At 37.3% G+C, this 20,502-nt stretch overlaps 1 protein-coding gene across 1 annotated transcript in view; it reads left to right on the forward strand.

Annotated features, from left to right (window-relative positions):
- CUL5 (cullin 5) overlaps window positions 1-19,051 on the forward strand; it is a 122,477-nt gene extending 103,426 nt beyond the window's left edge. Inside the window, exons 13-19 of the mRNA XM_012808138.2 lie at window positions 783-914; window positions 5,865-5,988; window positions 6,303-6,478; window positions 7,004-7,165; window positions 8,186-8,304; window positions 9,187-9,310; window positions 15,459-19,051. Of these exons, the coding sequence (XP_012663592.1) occupies window positions 783-914; window positions 5,865-5,988; window positions 6,303-6,478; window positions 7,004-7,165; window positions 8,186-8,304; window positions 9,187-9,310; window positions 15,459-15,653 (1,032 nt within the window). The 3' untranslated portion in view covers window positions 15,654-19,051. The remainder of the gene's footprint in view (window positions 1-782; window positions 915-5,864; window positions 5,989-6,302; window positions 6,479-7,003; window positions 7,166-8,185; window positions 8,305-9,186; window positions 9,311-15,458) is intronic.
- Window positions 19,052-20,502: the final 1,451 nt, after the last annotated feature.

A 20,502-nucleotide genomic window follows, 5' to 3' on the forward strand; every position in this document is an offset into this window, starting at 1 on the left:
CTTGAGCCCAGGAGTTGGAGGTTGCTGTGAGCTGTGATACCATGGCACTCTACCCAGGGGGACAGCTTGAGGCTCCGTCTCAAAAAAAAAAAAATAAAATAAGACTACTGGATAGTTATTTTTCTCTGTGAAAATTTTTATTTTATGGCTTCCTAAAAACGGATACCGTTTAATTCTCCTTTCTTGATTCTTTTTAGGCAGTATTCTATCTCCTATTAAAAGATTAAAAAGGGGAAAGTAAAACTGATAAATTTGGAATAATAATAGAGAGTGGGAGTTTTTCACTCCTTTATTTTTTGTGAGAGCCCAACATAGAGATGAATGAGAATAGATAAAGAGTTAGTTGCTCTCATTTTTTTGTTGTTGTTGTTAGTGTAACAATAAAAGCCAAAGAATACAGAGAAGGGAAAATAAGAAGGAAAGACATAGGGCAAGTGTAGACAAAAAAGATAATTATAGTCAGGAAAAAAGTAAAGAAGATATGAAGAAGAGAAAACTTGGGAAGAACCATTGAGTTTTTTTCATGGAAAGTGTGGTCCCTTTTTTATATAGAATCTTAAAAAGCTGGTATTTATGGGGACTAAACGGTTATTTGGTTACATTCTCACATTTGCTGACTTTTCAGGTAGTCTAACGATTGGTTATGTTTCAGAGATAGCCTCTATCTGTATTTGTTTCTATAAATTTCTGAATTTTGGCAATTGGGGGATATAGAAAGGTCTAAATGAGAGAGACTATTTAAGAATATATAAGAATTGAAAGTAACTTTGTTTTTCATACAGCTCTTGGTACTTAAATATGTACAAAACAAAGATGTTTTTATGAGATATCACAAAGCTCATTTGACACGACGTCTTATATTAGACATCTCTGCTGATAGTGAAATTGAAGAAAATATGGTAGAGTGGCTAAGAGTAAGTATATTTTTTTAATATTTGGTATCTAATATATTATGTGGTTTATATACATCTTTAAGACATTTTGGGTGATACCGTTACTGTTAAAGAAATGGGGAGCATTTTATAAGACTATAGCATCGATTATATAAAGTGATGACTAATAAGGTAAATTTTCTTAATAAAGACTTACAGTAAAACATCTTTGCTCTTGCTTTCTTTATACTATTTCTTGGATATACCTCTGCTCTCCTTTGAACCGACCTTATTAATAAACAGGCTACAGGGCAAACTGTTTTATTTTTAAGGTGTTTTCCGTGCTACGTACTTAACTATAGAGATGTTTGTAAATAATTAACAACAGACTCGGTGCCTGTGGCTCAAGCGGCTAAGGCGCCAGCCACATACACATAAGGTGGCGGGGTCGAATCCCCAGCCCGGGCCCGCCCAACAAAAGCGACAGCAACCAAAAAATAGCCGGGTGTTGTGGCGGGTGTCTGTGGTCCCAGGCTACTTGGGAGGCTGAGGCAGGAGACTCGCTTGAGCCCAGGAGTTGGAGGTTGCTGTGAGCTGTGATGCCATGGCACTCTACCCAGGAGATAGCTTGAGGCTCCGTCTAAAAAAATAAAATAAAATAATTAACAACAAATACATCTGTATAGTAAAATGAACCTTTAAATGATGGCTTAGTTAGGATAATCAATGCTGATTATAACTAAATTCCCATATAAAATATTTTGAATCTCTGCCTTTTAGTTTGTTTTAATGGAATTTGAGCATTATTAAAATGAATATCCTTCATTTCTGGATAGATAAGTTGATTTAACTTAGAGATAACCCTGCTTTGCATGGCAGCATGGGATAGTAAAAATTACTGTGCCATCTGAAACTGTGTATAGTGGGAAAAAGAATGTTCTAGGACTTTAAAAAAATTTTGTCAAAATATTCAGAACTCTTACTGTCAGTTATGTGCAGAAAAAAGAGGGAAAAAATGATAAAACTATATGTATTTAGCATACTGCATTTTAAAACATAAGAAACAATTAGAATTAAAGTACTTTAAAGATTTCTTTGTAAAAAACATCAAGTGTAGGCTCAGCGCCTGTAGCTCAGAGGCTAGGGAGCTAGACATACACCAAGGCTGGCGGGTTCAAACCCAGCCCAGGGCCTGCAAAAAAACAATGACGACTATAACAAAAAAAAGCCAGGTGTTGTGGCGGGTGCTTGTAGTCTCAACTACTTGGGAGTCTGAGGCAAGAGAATCACTTAAGCCCAAGAGTTTGAGGTTGCTGTGAACTGTGATGCTACAGCACTCCACTGAGGGCAACATAGTGAGACTCTGTCTCAAAAACAAAAACAAACAAAAAAAATTGAGAGTAGTTAGGAAAATATTTGTACTTTATGTGTCTAATATTATATCTAGAATGTGTCTAATATTATATCTAGAATATTTAAAGATACAGCAATAAAACAACAAATAACCAAATTAAACATGAGCAAAGGATTTAATTCTTCACAAAAGATATACAGATAGCCAATAATTACATGCAGAGATGCGCAACATCGTTAGTGAAATGCAAATCAAAGCCACAAGGAGATTCCACTTTCAGTTGTCAGGACAGCTGAAATAAAAAAGACTAACTGGCTGGGCGCCTTTAGCTCAGCAGCTGGCGCGCCAGCCACATACGTGGGGTTGGCAGGTTCAAACCCAGCCTGGGCCTGCCAAAAAACAATAACGGCTACAACAACAACAACCAAAAATAGCCGGCTATTAATGGCAGGCGTGTGTACTCCCTGCTACTTGGGAGGCTGAGGCAAGAAAATTGCTTAAGCCTAAGAGTTTGAGATTGCTGTGAGTTGTGATGCCAGGGCACTCTACCAAGGGGCGTAAGACTCTGTCTTTTAAATAAAGATAGACAATAACATACTGCCAGGAAGAGGAGAAATTGGAACATAATTAGGTTGCTAGTGGGGATATAAAATGGTACTGCCACTTAGAAAATTGTTGGGGCAGTCTTTTTTTTTTTCCTTTTTTCTTTTGGGGAAGGCGGTCGTTTTGGTTTTGTTTGTTTTGTTTTTGAAGCAGTCTCAGGCTGTCTTCTTGGGTAGAGTATCATAGCGTCATAGCTCACAGCAACCTCCAGCTTGGGCTCAAGTGATCCTCTTGTGTCAGTAGAGATTTTTAGTAGAGATGTGGGGTGGTCTTGCTTTTGCTCAGGCTGGTCTCGAACTCATGAGCTCAAGCTATCCACCCGTCTGGTCCTCCCAGAGTGCTAGGATTACAGGTATGAGCCACTGCACCGGCCAGGGGCAGTTTCTTTTTTCTTTTTTTGGGCGGGGGAGGAACAGAGTCTCACTATGTCACCCTCAGTAGAGTGCCAGGGTGTCACAGCTCACAGCAGCCTCAAACTCTTGGGCTTAAGCAATTCTTTTGCCTCAGCCTCCCAAGCAGCTGGGACTACAGGTGCCCGTTACAACTCCCAGCTATTTTTTGTTGTTGTAGTTGTCATTGTTTAGCAGGCCTGAGCCAGGTTCAAACCCGCCAGCCCCAGTATATGTGGCCAGTGCCCTAACTGCTGAGCTACAGGTGCCACACCCAGGGGCAGTTTCTTAAAAAGTTAAAACATTTAATTAATGTAGGAGTTCTATTTCTAGATAATTCCACTTTAGAGAAATGAAACATATGTTTATATAAAAACTTGTAAATAAATTTTCATGGCAGTATTTATAATGGTCAAAACACAACCTAAAATGGCAGTGAGCTAATGAATAAAAAAATTGATTTATTCATATAATAAAAGATTACTTGATAATAAAGTGAAATGAAGTACTAAGACACTGCAATATAAATGAACTTTGAAAATGTTATAATGCTAAGTGAAACAAGCCAGTCACACAAGGCCACATGTCTACTATTTCACTAATGGGAAGTGTCCAGAATAGGTAAATCTTTAGAGACAGAAATTAGATTAGTTGTTTCCAGGAGCTGGGGCTGGGAGGGGAAATGGAGAGCGACTACAGATAAGTTTTTTTCTGTAGTGATGAAGATGTCAAATTCTAGATGTCTAGATAGTGGTGGCTAGGCACAGTGGCACACACCTATATTCCTAGCTCTCTAGGAGGCCAAGGTGGGTGGATTGCTTGAGCTCAGGAGTTCAAGACCAGTGTGAGCAAGAGTGAGATCTTATCTCTACTAAAAGTAGAAAAACTAGCCAACCATTGTGGTGGGCACCTGTAGCCCCAGCTACTAGAGAGCTGAGGCAAGAGAATCACTTGACCCCAACGGTTTGAGGTTGATGTGAGCCATGGCACTCTAGCAAGGGTGACAAAGTGAGATACTGTCTCAAAAACAAACAAAAAGTAAAAAATAAAATGAGATAGTGATTATAATTACATAAGTCTGTGAATGTACTAAAATCTACTAAGTGTATACTTAAAAAAGGGTGAATTTTATGGTAGATGAATTTCATATCTTAACATAGCCTTTATTAAAATGAAGAGAGTGGTTTGAATAGCACTTCCCTTCTTGCCCTATAACTTATGATGGAATAAGCATTTTTTCTGTGCTTTGGAGAGTTGTCAAACCCCCTGTAAGTTTGGATCAGCTTCTAGCATTTTATCTTTTGGGCTTTCAGTGTCATGAAATACTGAGAGTTCCTTTGCTGTCAAGTTTTTGCCAGCATTACTTCCTCTGGGGTATCTTACACTTTTCTCTTTATGTTGCTAATTTGCCTTCACTAAGTTCCTGTGCTTGCGTATCTGTAGAGTCCTTAATGTTGACAGTGCCAAACTGATGACCAGTCAGCTTTCTTATTTAACTCCAGTAATGTTTAATTTTTTTCTTTTTTTTTCTGAGACAGAGTCTCACTATGTTGCCCTGGGTAGAGTGCTATGGTATCAGAGCTCACGGTAACCTCAAACTCCTGGGCTTAAGCAATTCTCTAGCCTCAGCCTTCCAAGTAGCTGGGACTATAGGTGCCTGCCACAGTGCCCAGCTATTTTTTTTTTTTTTTTGGTTGCAGTTGTCATTGTTGTTTAGCTGGCCCACGCCAGGCTCAAATCCACAGCCTCGGTGTATGTGGCTCCCTGTTTACTGAGCTACAGGCGCTGAACCTTAATGTTTTATTTTATCTTCATTTCCAACACTGACGCTGTTCCTTTCTTTGGTGTACTTTCATCAGCTTTGTTGGTCAGTTACTTCGTTTGATTATCATTTTTGTAACTCATCATGTGTTTTTATCACTGGAAAATGGGTGCAGTGGGACCACACATCACGCTCATCATGCTGTCCATAGGTGAACTAAACAAACAAATGACTAGTAGACTTTTTTTTTTTTTTTTTTTGAGACAGAGCCTCAAGCTGTCCCCCTGGGTAGAGTGCCGTGGCATTACAGCTCACAGCAACCTCCAACTCCTGGGCTCAAGCGAGTCTCCTGCCTCCGCCTCCCAAGTAGCTGGGACCACAGGCGCCCACCACAACGCCCGGCTATTTTTTGGTTGCAGCCATCATTGTTGTTTGGCGGGTCCGGGCTGGGGATTCGAACCCGCCACCTTAGGTGTACGTGGCTGGCGCCTTAGTCGGTTGAGCTATAGGCGCCGAGCCATGACTAGTAGACTTTGAAAGAAGAATTGTGATTGGTCACCGATCATGATGTTCTCCTGTTATTTTTGTTAGAATATGTAGAATGAGGAACTAGAAGTTAAGTTTATACTTTGTGTAGTTGCATTTATTATGTAGTTGCAACTGAAAGTTGAGCTGTGTTGTTGGGGAATTTAACTGTACAGGGACTGCTTACTATCCTATATAGTTTCTAAGAATAATTATTAGACTGTAAGCATTCTGATAAATAAAGGAGAGAAGAAAAATTTGTATTAAAAATATCTAAGGCTTAGTGTTCCATTAAAATTTTTCCTAATAGTATCACAAATTATTATATATTTATTACTTCTTCTCTTTGATTTTTGTAGGAAGTGGGTATGCCAGCAGATTATGTAAATAAGCTTGCTAGAATGTTTCAGGACATAAAAGTATCTGAAGATTTGAACCAAGCTTTTAAGGAAATGCACAAAAATAATAAATTGGCTTTACCAGGTATTATTTTATAATTACATATATGTGTATATTTTCAAACTTTGAGGAAAAGAATATCTTTGTTTTCCAGTAAGTTAAAAATAAATGTTAGCAATAATAGATTCAAAGATGTCATGATGTCCTTATTCCTTGAAGACAGCTATCAAAGCATAATGTTAGATTTACAGATTCTTATTTTGAAGCAAAAAGAAACTTTTAATAAAATCTTTATAGTCTTGTTTTTTTTCATTAAAGCTTACCCTGTATTATTTATTTTGAATTTCATCCATTGGCATGATTATTAACTTTTTATTTCCTGTTATTCTTGCCTATAGCTGATTCAGTTAATATAAAAATTCTGAATGCTGGTGCCTGGTCAAGAAGTTCTGAAAAAGTCTTTGTCTCACTTCCTACTGAACTGGAGGACTTGATACCTGAAGTAGAAGAATTCTACAAAAAAAATCATAGCGGTAGAAAATTACATTGGCATCATCTCATGTCAAATGGAATTGTGAGTAGATGGTGTCACTTTGAGTATAATTAGCAAACCTTGACATAAAAGTTACTTAAAGCAGATTTTTTTGTCTCTCTTTGATGTAAAAGTTTGAGCAGGATTAACAATTCTATTCCATGAAGTTTTGGGGGACATGGCTTTTGGCTACACAATCAAGGTTTAGGTATTGCTCTTGTCTACAATACAGTGTGATCCCTGCTGTGTCATTCTTCCTGCCAACCGGAAGGGAGAGGAGTGTGTGCTTGTGCCTTCCTTTAAGGCAGCTTGTCCAAGTTCCCCCACCACTTCCACTGGCCAGAACTCAGTCTCGTGGCCATATGTTGTTACAGGGAAAGCTGGGCAATGAGTTTGTATTCTGAGTAGTCATTAAAGACTGATAAAATTTTTATTACCATAAAAGAAGAGACGGAATGGCTAACTACAACTTTTTTCACATATTAGCTCATGTCGTAGACATTATATTAGACGGTAGTCATCATGAAGAGATTCTTGATTATTAAAAAACTATTTTATCTATTACAGATAACATTTAAGAATGAAGTAGGTCAATATGATTTGGAGGTAACCACGTTTCAGCTGGCTGTATTGTTTGCATGGAACCAAAGACCTAGAGAGAAAATCAGCTTTGAAAATCTCAAACTTGCAACTGAACTCCCTGATGCTGAGCTCAGAAGGACTTTATGGGTTGGTTGGTTTTGTTTTTTGTTTGTAAAACTGTATCCTCTCATATAGCAGAAAATACATGATTGGTTTGTAATATATTTTTGAATTCATAACACCCTCAAAATGGCTTTATAACCAATAAAAATACACTAATGAAGTATTTATGGAAAAAAGAAATTGAAAATAGATGTTACCATGACAGAGAAAGGGCCCCTCCCAAAAAGGGAGAGAATAGATACTATCTGTGAGAAATGTGATGAAAGATATGCATTTAATTTTTACACTAAGAGTGTGTTTGTACTAGTCTAGGGAGGGCATAGCCAAAGACCGGAGTTTTAGAGAGATGAAGTTCAGACAGTGCCCTGCAGAGAACGTCTCAGAAAGCATGAGGCTGAACACTCCGGGGGCCTTGCGCTGGGTGAATCTGTGTTGGAGTCCACTGCCCGGGACTACTGCGAGCCCTTCCTCTCCTTCCTTGCCTTTGTCTCTTCAGTCCTCTCCCTTATTCTACTTCTCAGCCCACCCCAGTTGTGTGTGTGATCTCAGAACTGTGCCAAGCAGACACTGGGATAAAGGGAGAATACCCTATTACCTTCCCTTATCAGCCTCGTATTTCCCTTTATCCCCCTTACGTGCATATAATTAAAGAGTTATTTTTTAAAAAAATTTTTTATGATGAACAGAAAACTAAAGGTTAGAACATTTTGGCCTCTGACTCATAACTCTACTCCGTAGACTTAGTGAAAGTTCCAAAATAAACGACTGCGTTCAGAAGACATAGCTGGTTTATAACTTGCAGGTAGTGTTTGTTCTACTTTATGTGACCCATCCCATTTCTTATCTTACTGTAAGGAGAGTGTTTATTGCTTCCGCACAACTCTTTCTCTTCTCTCTTTCCTCATTATGAATTTATATTGTTACAGCCACAGAAGTACCAAGTAGATATTCTGACTTTGTGATTATTGCCTGTGTTAGTTATGTTGGACAATATCAGAATCCCATACTGTTGATCAGTGCTAATTGTTCTCTCTTTGTCCTCAGTCTTTAGTGGCTTTCCCAAAGCTCAAACGGCAAGTTTTATTGTATGAACCTCAAGTCAACTCACCCAAAGACTTCACAGAAGGTACCCTCTTCTCAGTGAACCAGGAGTTCAGTTTAATGTAAGCTTTATGTTGATCTAAAATAAAAATAACCTCGTTTGAATTTTAGTGCTTTACTTTTAGCAAAATAATTACTTTCCTTTAAAACATAATTGTATACTGTCGTCACTGTAAATTTTGTCATTTAGTTATTTATTGAAAAAATGAATTGGAGATATTTACTTCTTTACCATGTCTTCTATAGATATATATGTATTGTTTTTCTTTCTTTCTGTCTTTTTTTTTTTTGAGGCAGTCTTACTTTGTCACCCTCAGTAGAGTGCTGTGGCATCATAGCTCACAGCAACCTCAAACTCTTGGGCTCAAGCGATCCTCTTGCTTCAGCCTCCCATGTAGCTGAGACTACAGGTTCCTGGCACAACGCTCAGCTATTTTTAGAGATGGGGTCTCCCTCTAACTCAGTCTGGTCTGGAACTCATGAGCTCAGGCAATCCACCTGCCTTGGCCTTCCCAGAGTGCTGGGATTATAGGCGTGAACTACCTCACCTGGCCTGCTTTTCATTTTTAAATTAAACATCCTTTGCACTGAACTTTATTCAGATAAAGCATTTTTTTCCTTTAGATGCAATAAGATGATAATGCTTAATTACAACTTAGTATCTTCAGTTAGCTGATCATTTTCATGGCAATGTAAATTATATTTATTTTGTTATTACAGGGAGTATAGTTACTCATATTTTGTTAATAGGGGTTGTATCATGTTTAAAGGAAATGGTAAGAGTTCATTTTAAAGCTACATGTTGATTATTTGTTACTTTTCTTTTGAACAGTTCTTGGTACTAATTTTTAGAATATTTTGAAATTTTTTTCTAAGCCATTGTTGCAGTAATATGATGTTTAAAGCCTTTTCACTGTAAAATATTTGGTTCGATTTTTTTATAGAAAAAATGCAAAAGTTCAGAAAAGGGGTAAAATCAACTTGATTGGACGCTTGCAGCTCACGACAGAAAGGATGAGAGAAGAAGAGAATGAAGGGATAGTCCAGCTAAGAATATTAAGAACACAGGTTTGTAATTACTGACAGAATGTCTACATTTTGAAAAGCCTGGGGGTTTTTTTGTAAATATATACATTTTTTAATTTAAAAGCATGTAGGTATTTAGGCTTTTAAAAAATTAGCTAATTTTTATTTTATTAGAATTTTAAAATTATATAGATGGAGATCTCTTATCTGCTGAAAGGGCTGTCTGTTTGGCTTAGTGGCTTCCCATTGACTTTGATCTATTAGTTGGATAAACGCTTGGTTTTTGTTTTTGGTTATGTCTCCTTATTACCCCACCTGAATCTCAGCAACAAATTACAGTAGGACTGAAGTATAATACAACCTCTGTAAGTTGACCACACAAGGGACTGTAAAAACTGGTCAACATACGGAGGGGGTCAGCAGAAGGAACTGGACCTGAAGTACTGAAACACACCTGTTGTGCATGTCCAGTCTGTGAAAATTAGGTCACCCTAAGGAGGTGGTCTACTATGGAGGTTCTACTGTGTTTAAAATTATATTCCATTATAACGTGAAATTAGGAAATTTTTATTTGGAACCAGGGAAGTTCTCTAATATCCATTCTTTCTTTTAAAATTCTTTCTCTTAAATATAATTTAAGGGCCAGGCACGGTGGCTCCCACCAGTAATCCCAGCACTACAGGAGGCTGAGTGGGAGGATTGCTTGAGCTCAGAAATTTGAGACTTGTTTGAGCAAGAGTGAGATCCCAACTCAATTAAAAAAAAAGAAAAACCCAGTTGGGCACTGCAGCAAGCGACTGTAATCCCAGCAGCTTCAGGAGACTGAGGCAGCAGGATACCCAAAGTCCGAGCCTGAGGTTGCAGTGAGCTAGTGCCACTACACTCTGCTCGTAGGCACTACAACAACAAAATAGTTTAAGGCCAGGCATGATGAGTAAAGCCTATAATCCTAGCCCTTTGAGAGTCTGGGGTAAAAGGATCATTGGAAGTCAGGAGTTTGAGGCCAGTCTGGACAACATAGTAAGATACTGTCTCTAAAAGTCTTTTTTTTTTTTTTAATTTGAAAAATTTAGAAAATAGTTTAAAACTTGGATTATGATATACTCTAAACATGATAAAGAAAACATTGCAAACTGATGTATGATTGTTTTAACTTTAGAAATAGTTTCTGTAGGGTTTTTTTTCTCTTTTCTTTATCAAAATAGGATCTCCCTATGTTGCCTAAGCTCCAGAGGCACCATCAAAGCTCACTACAGCCTCAAACTCCTGTTCTCAAGTGATTCTCTCATCTCAACCTCCCCAGCAGTTGGTTCTACAGGCACATACCACCACAACTGATGAATCTTTCAATATCTTGTGGAGACAAGATCTCATTATCTTTTTCCGGGAGGATCTTAAACTCCTGGGCTCAAGCAGCATTCTAGCATCAGCCCCATATAAGCCACCATGCCTAGCCAAGAAATAGTTGTTTTAAAACCAAGTTGTTCCAGCCTGAGCCATAGCTAGACTTCATCTCTAAAAACAGCTGGGCGTTGTAGTGGGCGCCTGTAGTCCCAGCTACTTGAGAGGCTGAGGCAAGAGAATTGCCCAAGAGTTTGACGTTACTGTGAGCTGTGACTCACTTTACTGTAGAGTGACTCAACAGCACTCTACAAGGGCAACAAAGTGAGACTCTGTCTCAAAAAAAAAGTTATTCAACTTTTATTAGTAGTAGTATTTTTTAGAGATAGAGTCTCATTTTACTGCCCTCAGTAGAGTGTCATGGCTTCACAGCTCACAGCAACCTCTTAACTCCTGGGCTTAAGCGATTCTCTTATCTCAGCCTCCCAGTAGCAGGGACTACAGGTGCCTGCCACAATGGCTATTTTTTTGTAGCAGTTTGGCCGGGGCTGAGTCTGAACCCACTACTCTCGTTATATGAGGCCAGTGCCTTAACCACTGAACCACAGGTGCCACCCCAACTTTTATTATTTTTATTTAATATTATTAAATAAATATATAAATAAAACTTCTGAACAGTGTAGTAAAATATGAAATAAGAGGAAAATATTAAAATTTTGTATTATAGCTCATATGACAGAGTAGTAGAGCTAGTTGCCTTTCCATGTAACAATAAATAAGGGGAAAATAAAATAAGGAACCATAAAATTCTTTTTTTTTTAAATACTAAGTAGGATCTGCATGGAAAGAACATGCCCTTTTACTGAGAAATTCAGAAGGAGATCTGAATAAATAGACAAAAGGCCTTTTTTTAAAGTTGTCAAAATTTCATGTTGTAATTTACATTCAATAGAATGCTCATTGCAAAGTGTAATTTTAAGTGAGTTGTAAGAAATGCACATACCTATTAAGATACAGAACATTTCCATCGTTCCGATAATTTTCCCAGCCAATCTTCTCCTCTGCCCCAGCTGATTTTTACACCTTGTTTAGTTTGTGCTAGTTAGGTCTTCATATAACTAAAATCAGACAGTATATAGTCTTAACTTTATGAAATGCCATATTCTTTCATGATAAGGCTGACATGTAAAAAGTCAATTTTTCCCATATTAATACCAGGTTCACTAAATTTCACATAAAATTCAGTAGTTTAATGACTACATACATAGCGAGAGTTAAAAAAAATTAGGAATACTATTGAAATTTTACAAATTCTCAGTTTTATCAGAATAAATAGATGATGAAAGTGATTGAGAAACTTAAAAAATTAAGAATGAAGTTGATGGCTCAGCGCCTGTGGCTCAAGTGGCTAAGGCGCCAGCCACATACACCTAAGGTGGAGGGTTTGAATCCAGCCCGGGCCTGCCAAACAACAATGACGGCTGCAACAAAAAATAGCGGGGTGTTGTGGCGGGCGCCTGTGGTCCCAGCTACTTGGGAGGCGGAGGCAGGAGACTCGCTTGAGCCCAGGAGTTGGAGGTTGCTGTGAGCTGTGAGGCCACGGCACTCTACCCAGGGGAACAGCTTGAGGCTTTGTCTCAAAAAAAAAAAAAGAATAAAGTTGATGGTGAAACTTGCCCTGCCAGATGTTGAAATGTACTAAAATATCTACAAAAATAAAACAGTGTGAAAAAATAAATAAAACAGTGTGGCAAGAAGATGGTTTAATTGAAGAAAATAACCAGACTTAAAGTGTATATTGCAGAAAGAAAGGAAGCTATAGGAGAGTAAAAAATAATAATAAAACCTAAAATATAGGCAGACTTAAGTATTAAAGGAAATCATTTCCACTACTCATAGAAACGGAATGAATTATTCAATAAGAGGTTTTATCAATAAGAAATTTTTACTGTGGGAAAAGTCAGGATATAGTTACATCTAATGATTCCAGACAGATTAATGAGTTGAAATGTATAATGGGATGCCAGTTGTGACTGGGTTCTTGCTCTTGGTAGGCATGGCATGGTTTGTCTGTCCCCTTTGAAAATTTGGCTTTCTATTATTATCTCCTGTTTATACCAACAGACAAACATATCAATACATAGCAGATGAACTAACGGCTTATTGTTTTAGGCCATGTGGCTTCTTTCTGCTCCAACTGCCTTACCCTGCTCTGTGTGGCCCTTGGCCTACAAGACACACTGTCATTATCCTCTGTTATTGCAGGATCACCCTATGCTGGAAGGAAAGGCCTCATGGCAGCCGTTAGCTGTGAACTCTGAGGGAACTGAGGCAGAGTTGAGAGTACAGATTCTCCATCATATTGTGCCACTCTTTAAGTGACCTCCAGCGCCTCAAATGGGGACCAAGGCCAGAGCTTCTCTGTTTTCCTCTTAGATTCTTTAACACAACCACCACCTTCCCTCTACCAAAGCTAGATGAGGAAATATTAGGACATTTACAAATGTTTCTACTGGGCCAGGCTAGGTGGCCCATGCCTGTAATCCTAGCACTCTGGAAGACTGAGGCAGGAGTATTGCTTGAGCTCAGGTGTTCGAGACCAGCCTGAACAAGAGTGAGACCCCATCTCACTAACCAGGCATCATGACGGGGGCTTGTTGTCCCAGCTACTTGGGAGGTGGAGGCAAGAGAATCCCTTGAGCCCAAAAGTTTGAGGATACTGTGAGAGCCATGATGACACCCAGGACTACAGAGTATGATTTTTGTCTCAAACAAAAAAAAAAAAAAAAGAAGCAGCAGCAATGTTAGAATTTTAGTAATTGATTAGATTCAGGTGAAGAGACCAGTTCCTTCAGCCAAAAACAAAAATACAAATGTTTAATGTTTAAGTGCCTGAAAGGGCAGACTTTCCCTCTTCTTTTAATCAGATCTTTGACATAAATCCCAGTTTATGATCTGTGATCAAGAACATGGTATCTGAATATATTGAGGGAGAGAGGAATTCACTTGAACCTTAATGTCAATGAAGGGGTTGTCATATCTATACGAGAGAAGTCAAAGGTATTTTTCTCTTGCTAATAGTGCCTGGCTCCAAACCTATTGATTTATGGCAAAATTCCATTTTAAATTTTAAAACCAAATGTTTCTTCTTTTTCTTTTTTCATATTTCTTTTTTACTAATCTCCACCAAGACAGATGCCTTTTAATGGCTAAAGAGAGGGCTTATACTGGAAAAAGTAAAAAGAAAAGGATATTTAACAGTTTTCAAATAACCCCTTTTGTAAGGTTAGTAGTAGTAGTTAAAGAAATTATCAAGGAAAATGTAGATAAAATGGAAAATATCCCTTTAGAAAGTTAGAAGCGTGTAATTGCTGAGTATGGTGTCTCATGCCTTTAATCTTAGCACTCTGGGAGGCTGAAGCAGGAGGATAAGTGGTCAGGAGTTCAAGACCAGCCTGAGCAAGAGCAAGACTCTATCTCTGTAAAAAATAGAAAAGTTCACCTGCAGTCCCAGGTACTGAGACTGAGGCAGGAGGATCACTCAAGCCCGAGAGTATGAGATTGCAGTGAGCTATGCAGTCTGTCCGGAGCAACAAAAGACTCTGTCTCTAATAAAAAAGGAAAAAAATTAATTGGATCAATAAAAACTAAAGATAATATTTATAGCAACTATAATTTATTAATCTGGTAAATATATAAAGAGTTTGCCTACTGATTTTTGTTTTTATTTTTTTCTTTTTATCTCGCTCATGGTCAGGCTGGTCTCAAATTCCTGAGCTCAAGCGATCCACCTGCCTTGGCCTCCCAGTGTGCTAGAATTATAAGCATGAGCCACCATGCTGGCCCTTACTGATTTTTAAAACACCAGGATAGGCACCATGGCTCATGCCTATAATGCTAGCACTGTGGGAGGCCAAAGCAGGAGGTTCCCTTGAGCTCAGGAATTCAAGACTGGCCTGAGCAATTGTAAGACCCCCATCTCTACTAAAAATAGAAAAATTAGCTGGATGTTGTGGCAGGCACCTTAGTCCCAGCTACTCAGGAGGCTAAGGCAAAAGGATGCCTTGAATCCAGGAGTTTTGAGGTTGCTATAAGTTAGGCTGATGCCATGGGGCTCTGGCCTGGACAGCAAAATGAGATTCTGCCTCCAAAAAAAAAGGTACCTCTGCTACCATACAAATAAATAACTGAATATAAGGGGAAAATTACATATAAGGATTTTATTGCATTTTAATTCATGTATTCACAGGTAAGATAAATTTTAAGAATATGTAAGGTATGGGGAAAAAGGGAATTATTAAAAGAAATATGGAGTGGTGCCCGTAGCTCAGTGGGTAGGGTGCCAGCCACATACACGGGGCAGGCGGGTTTGAACCCAACCCAGGCCTGCTAAACAACAATGACAACTGCAACAACAACATAATAGCCAGGCATTGTAGTGGGCTCCTGTAGTCCCACCTACTCAGGAGGCTGAGGCAAGAGATCTCTTAAACCCAAGAGTTAGAGGTTACTGTGAGTTGTAATGCTACTGCACTTTACCAACTCTGTCTCAAAAAAAAAAAAAAAGGAAAGAAATATCTTGTGACAGTAGGTATGGTTTTCTTTCAGCAGAGAAGCTATGGGGGATTTTCCTTTTTTCTTAATTTTAAAAAATTTCTATAACAAGCAGATTTTCTTATGTGGGGAATGGAAAAAAAGGATATTTTTATTTGTTAAGTAAAAGGCACTGGTCTCAGGATTAATCCTTTAGGGATTGTTGCTCATTTGGGTAGATGTTAGAGAATGCCTTTACTTGCATTTAAGATATTTAATATATTAATACTCTCTCATTTTTATTTTTTTCTTTTAGGAAGCTATCATACAAATAATGAAAATGAGAAAGAAAATTAGTAATGCTCAGCTGCAGACTGAATTAGTAGAAATTTTGAAAAACATGTTCTTGCCACAAAAGAAAATGATAAAAGAGCAGATAGAGTGGCTGATAGAGCACAAGTACATCAGAAGAGATGAGTCCGATATCAACACCTTCATTTACATGGCGTAACCTTGAATATCATCGACAATATTAAGAACCCAAATTTTGGAGTGCTTGGGCAGAAAGTTCTAACAGTTTGTGCTGGAGAAAGGTTTATTTGGACTTTGATTACATAAATAATCTCTGCCTTACCTTACACAACAACTCTGTTTTGCCAATCACATTAGTTAGCATGGTGGCGTTCCCTTCATGTTGCACACTCTTTAACAGCATGCTGTTTTGTGGAGAAACTTGCATTCATGAAGAGCCCTTTATGAACTTTTAAAAGTAAATTTGATTTATACCCACCGGGAGAAATACAGTTGGGAAGGGTGAGGGCGGGGTTCTTGTTGCTTTCTTTCCTTTTTTTTCCTCTCTTAGAAAAATGTACTTGCACAAGGAAGGATTTTCAGATATTCATGCACTGAAAAATACTGTTATCTTTTGTTCTTAAACAATGCAATTAAAACTAGAAATAGCACTGTTGGTTTCTTTTAATGATAAAAGTAAGCTGATCAGTGCAACATTGGGGAAGCGCAGATACAGGCGAGAAGTATTTAAGAGTATCAAATTGTTTGTTCAAACACTGCTTCAGTATAATAACTGGATTTTAATGGTGACCTAAAAATGGTATTAAATATTTCTAACTTACAAATGTTGGGTTTCTTTAAGCAGGAGACTGCTATTTTAGCTGTTTGTTGTTAAATGATGAGATGTTTTTTTTTGTTTTGTTTTTTAAATCTTACACGGCTGGACAGCTTGTTTTGAAAAAGTGAAGCTTATGTTAATTGTTGCTTCAACTGTTTAAAAAAAATTTATGGAGATAGCTAGGTCATTATGATTGCAGAGTCAAAATAGCAAAACAAAAATATTAAGTGTTTATTAACACACTTAATATTTATATACCTAATATTTATTATGCATATCTAAATTTATTAAAAACAATGCAGAGATCTCCTGCTCTGCTATAATACAGTTATGTAACTGATCTCTTCATCTGTAGTGTAGAACTATTTTGGTATTTTGAAGTCTCATGATTAAGGATATACAGCCTCAGGTTTCTGGAAAGAAAGACATTTCTCTTTTAAAAGGTCATAATTAAGTTATCAGTCACCTAGAAGGAAGAGAAAAAACATAAGACCTGAAAAGCATAAGCAAAATTGCTGCAATCTTCCTATGAGCAGTAAACTTGCCAAATATATGTACATATATATTTATATATTTTAAAAATAAACATTTTTAAAATGTTCAGAAGGCAACATTTACCATGTTCCTTTCAGTCAATCCAAAGTAGCAACTTACTAGTTGCTGGCAACTGAATAACCCAGAGTAGTAGAAATTTTAAGACTTGAGGACTTGAACAATTTAAAAGAGAACAATTTATTCCCCATTGGGAAACAACGCCTCAACATGGATTTTTACTCATTGTGGTGCACGTTTCAAATTTTCTTGCAAATTATTTTATATCTTGTTTGATGTTAAGTAATACTTCTTAAGTATGGTTTTGAAGATAGTAGGAAAATGGAGTGCGGCGAGGCATTCAGTATTACATTACAGCAGAGTGCTTCTAGGAACATTGTGTAGAATCATAACCAACCTCAAGAGGCTTTGTGAACTGCCTGCTAGAAAGGAAAATAAGTTTAAAACATGTAAGGTTTTGCTGATTACAGCTATATACCTGGTCTGAAACTCATAGGAAATTGGAATTTGGTTTATAATTTAAAATCTTAATGCATCTTTAAAGTAGCATATGTCAATTATTAGAACAAGCATATTGTGATGAATTAAACTAAAATTAGTGCTCACTGTCTTCTCTAATTAGATGACTGCTAACAATGGGTAAATTTGAAATTAGAAGAGAGTTTTATAGTGATAGTGGTCCTTGTGTCTGACAGATAGTTTGGTGTTGGCGTATCTGCTTGTTTCGCTACAAGAATGCCAAAGGAAGAAACAATGGGAGGAACAATTACAGGCCATTTTTTAAAATTTAGAATTTGTTGTTTTAAACCATAATTGTTCTCAGTAGTCTTTGGAATTTCTAATCTTTTTGGTCATTTAAGAATGAGAGCCATGATGTTTTGATTTATAAAGGCAAATTTAATGCAAAAGTGGGTAACACTAAATCCATAGTGAAGTTTTCTATTAAATTTTATAACTTTTTTAATAGCTAATTATGTCCTAATTGTATTTTGGGGATTGAATAGCAGCAAATACTGTAACCTTACAGTTTTCATCACTTTTTTTGTTACATATACAAAAGTTTAACTACTTTTTGGTGTTTATGGAAAACCAATTTAGTTGACAAGGTGCCTATCTTATTGAATTTTCTTTTAATATTTTGACAATAGATTTGCTAATTAAATAAAAAAAGAATGAAAATATTACCAGCAGTTTGCTAAAGGTACAGAATCACAGTTAGTATCCTTTATCAGGTCCCTTGTCTCCAAATGTGCACTTAAAATTAGTGCTAAATGAGCAGGGAGGAAGCCTGACATAGTTAAGGGAAAAGAAAACACTCCCCCTAAAATATACATACATATATATTTAATTTTTTATGATTAATATGGCAATAGGATACTTCACAGGTTAACTTAAGCTTTGAACACTCATCTAATTTAAAGATGGATGTGTCTGGAAAACATTAACCTTTGTTGCCATCTCATTGCCAGAATAAGTAGACATGAAACGAAGTGAAAATATGTAACAATTTCGATGCTTACTATGGAATAAACATTAGAACATTACTGCTCCAGTGATTTAATGAGGATCTTGAAATAAATTCTGAAGTCTTCCGATTTTTACATGTATTAGAGGGGTCCCTGAATTCTTTCAACTTGTTTAAGTCTCTTGCTCTTATTTTGTGCATAAATGTTAAAATTTCCAAAATGAAATGTTAGTTTTTCTTACTTTTACTTTTTATTAAACTTAATACAAAATACAACCTGAGTAGTTAAAAAGTATTTTGCATTATTTGCAGTAGGATGTCATTAGCGCTGCTCAAGGGGCAAATTTTAAAACTTCAATTTGGGTGAAAGATTTGCTAGTTTTACAGAAAGATTTGCTATCTTAAACTCAAGCTTGTTTTTCTATTTTCATGTAAATGACTGGGATGCTGTCTTATAAATTCTTCCAAGGTCATGTTTGTGAAATAAACATCACATGAGAGCTTTCCTGTCATCGACACCATATGCCGTCTGGAGTGTTGAACAAATTTGAGTTCCTAAGTTGTCATCTATCTTCACATGGTCTCTACGATTTTGAATGTTGCCACTACATACTGAGATGATAATGCTGTACAATTTTAAATGGTAGCAGTTTCTGTATGCAGTAGGCTGAAATATTTTGATGAACTGCTTAATTTTTGGATTTTATTTTTTAAGTTGTATAATTTATTTTCTTGCAAAATAAAAATGTAATATAAAAGCTTTCACCTATTCAAAAAATGTTGATGTTCTACTATAAAATAATTCCTAAGAGTTTAAAATTTTTATACGAGGTATGTTTCAAGGTGAAATAGTAAATTGCAGCCAGCCTTAGGAAGCAGATGTATAAAAAAAGAAAAAGTTATTTTAGATTCTGAAATTAGTTCAAAATGAAAGCAGTCAGAAATGTGGCTTTTCAACTGATAGTATGTGGCTGTTGCATCTGAAGCGGGTCAAAAATTTCAAAGCTGAAAACGATTAATACATTCATCAGTTTAGACAGGCCATATTATAACAAAATTCAAATATTATATCAAAGTAAAAAACAGAACAAATTATTTTACATTTGGATAATTTGAAAATTTGTGAAATACTTTTTAAGCTAGTGATTAATTCAGTAATGTTAGGAAGATGGACAGTATGCTTGATAGCAATTAGATACTGATCGAGTGAGCAGTTTAATAATCAGAAAGCTGACTGTAGGCCATACACACTGATTTTTAGAACAAAATCCATGGCAGGCACAGGGGCTCACACCTGTAATCCTAGCACAATAGGAGGTTGAGGTAGGAAGATCCCTTGAGCCCAGGACTTCAAGACCAGCCTGAGCAAGAAAGAGACTCTGTCTCTACTAAAAATAGAAAAATTAGCCAGGTATTGTGGGGAGTGCCTATAGTTCTAGCTACTTGGGAGGTTGAGACTGAAGATCGCTTGAACCCAGGAGGTGAGGGTTGCTCTGAGCTAGGCTGACGCCATGGCATTCTTGCCTGAGCAACAAAGTGAGACTATCTCACAAAAAAAGATAGCTGACTATAGAAAACTTGGAATTGCATACAGGGACTTAACCCATTTATGCCTTACCTTCCATTATTGGACTGGTCATGGTGTGGGAGTTATGTATATCCTACTGTTCTAGGTCATTGCTGAGGTCTCATTTTTCACACGTCTGCCTCCCTTAGGAGGTACATTTTGTCACATGGTGCACAGAGTTAGTTACTGCTGGGAGCTTGTCAAACAGTCATGCACAGAATTGAGAAATTTCAACCTCTGACATAAATGGGTTAATTGCATAGAGGAACTACATTTAAAAGAAATTTAAGGCCAGGTGCCATGGCTTCCAGCACTTAGGAGGAGGAAAGATCCCTTGAAGCCATGAGTTTGATACCAGGCTAGGCAATATAACAAGACCCCAGAGATGCCGTCTCTGCAAGATGCTAAAGAAAAATTGTGGTGGTGTGTGCCTATTGTCTTAGCTACTGGAGACGCTGAGACAGTAGGATCACTTGAGCCCAGGAGTTTGAGGTTGCAATGAGCTATTGTATCCTGGGAGACAGAGCAAGACCTTGTGTCAAGAAAACAAAACCCCGGGCTCAGCGCCTATAGCTCAACCGGCTAAGGCGCCAGCCACGTACACCTAAGGTGGCGGGTTCGAATCCCCAGCCCGGACCCGCCAAACA

The sequence above is a fragment of the Otolemur garnettii genome, unplaced genomic scaffold, assembly GCF_000181295.1.
Source record: "Otolemur garnettii isolate 467f Iridium unplaced genomic scaffold, OtoGar3 scaffold00086, whole genome shotgun sequence".
Lineage (NCBI taxonomy): Eukaryota > Metazoa > Chordata > Mammalia > Primates > Galagidae > Otolemur > Otolemur garnettii.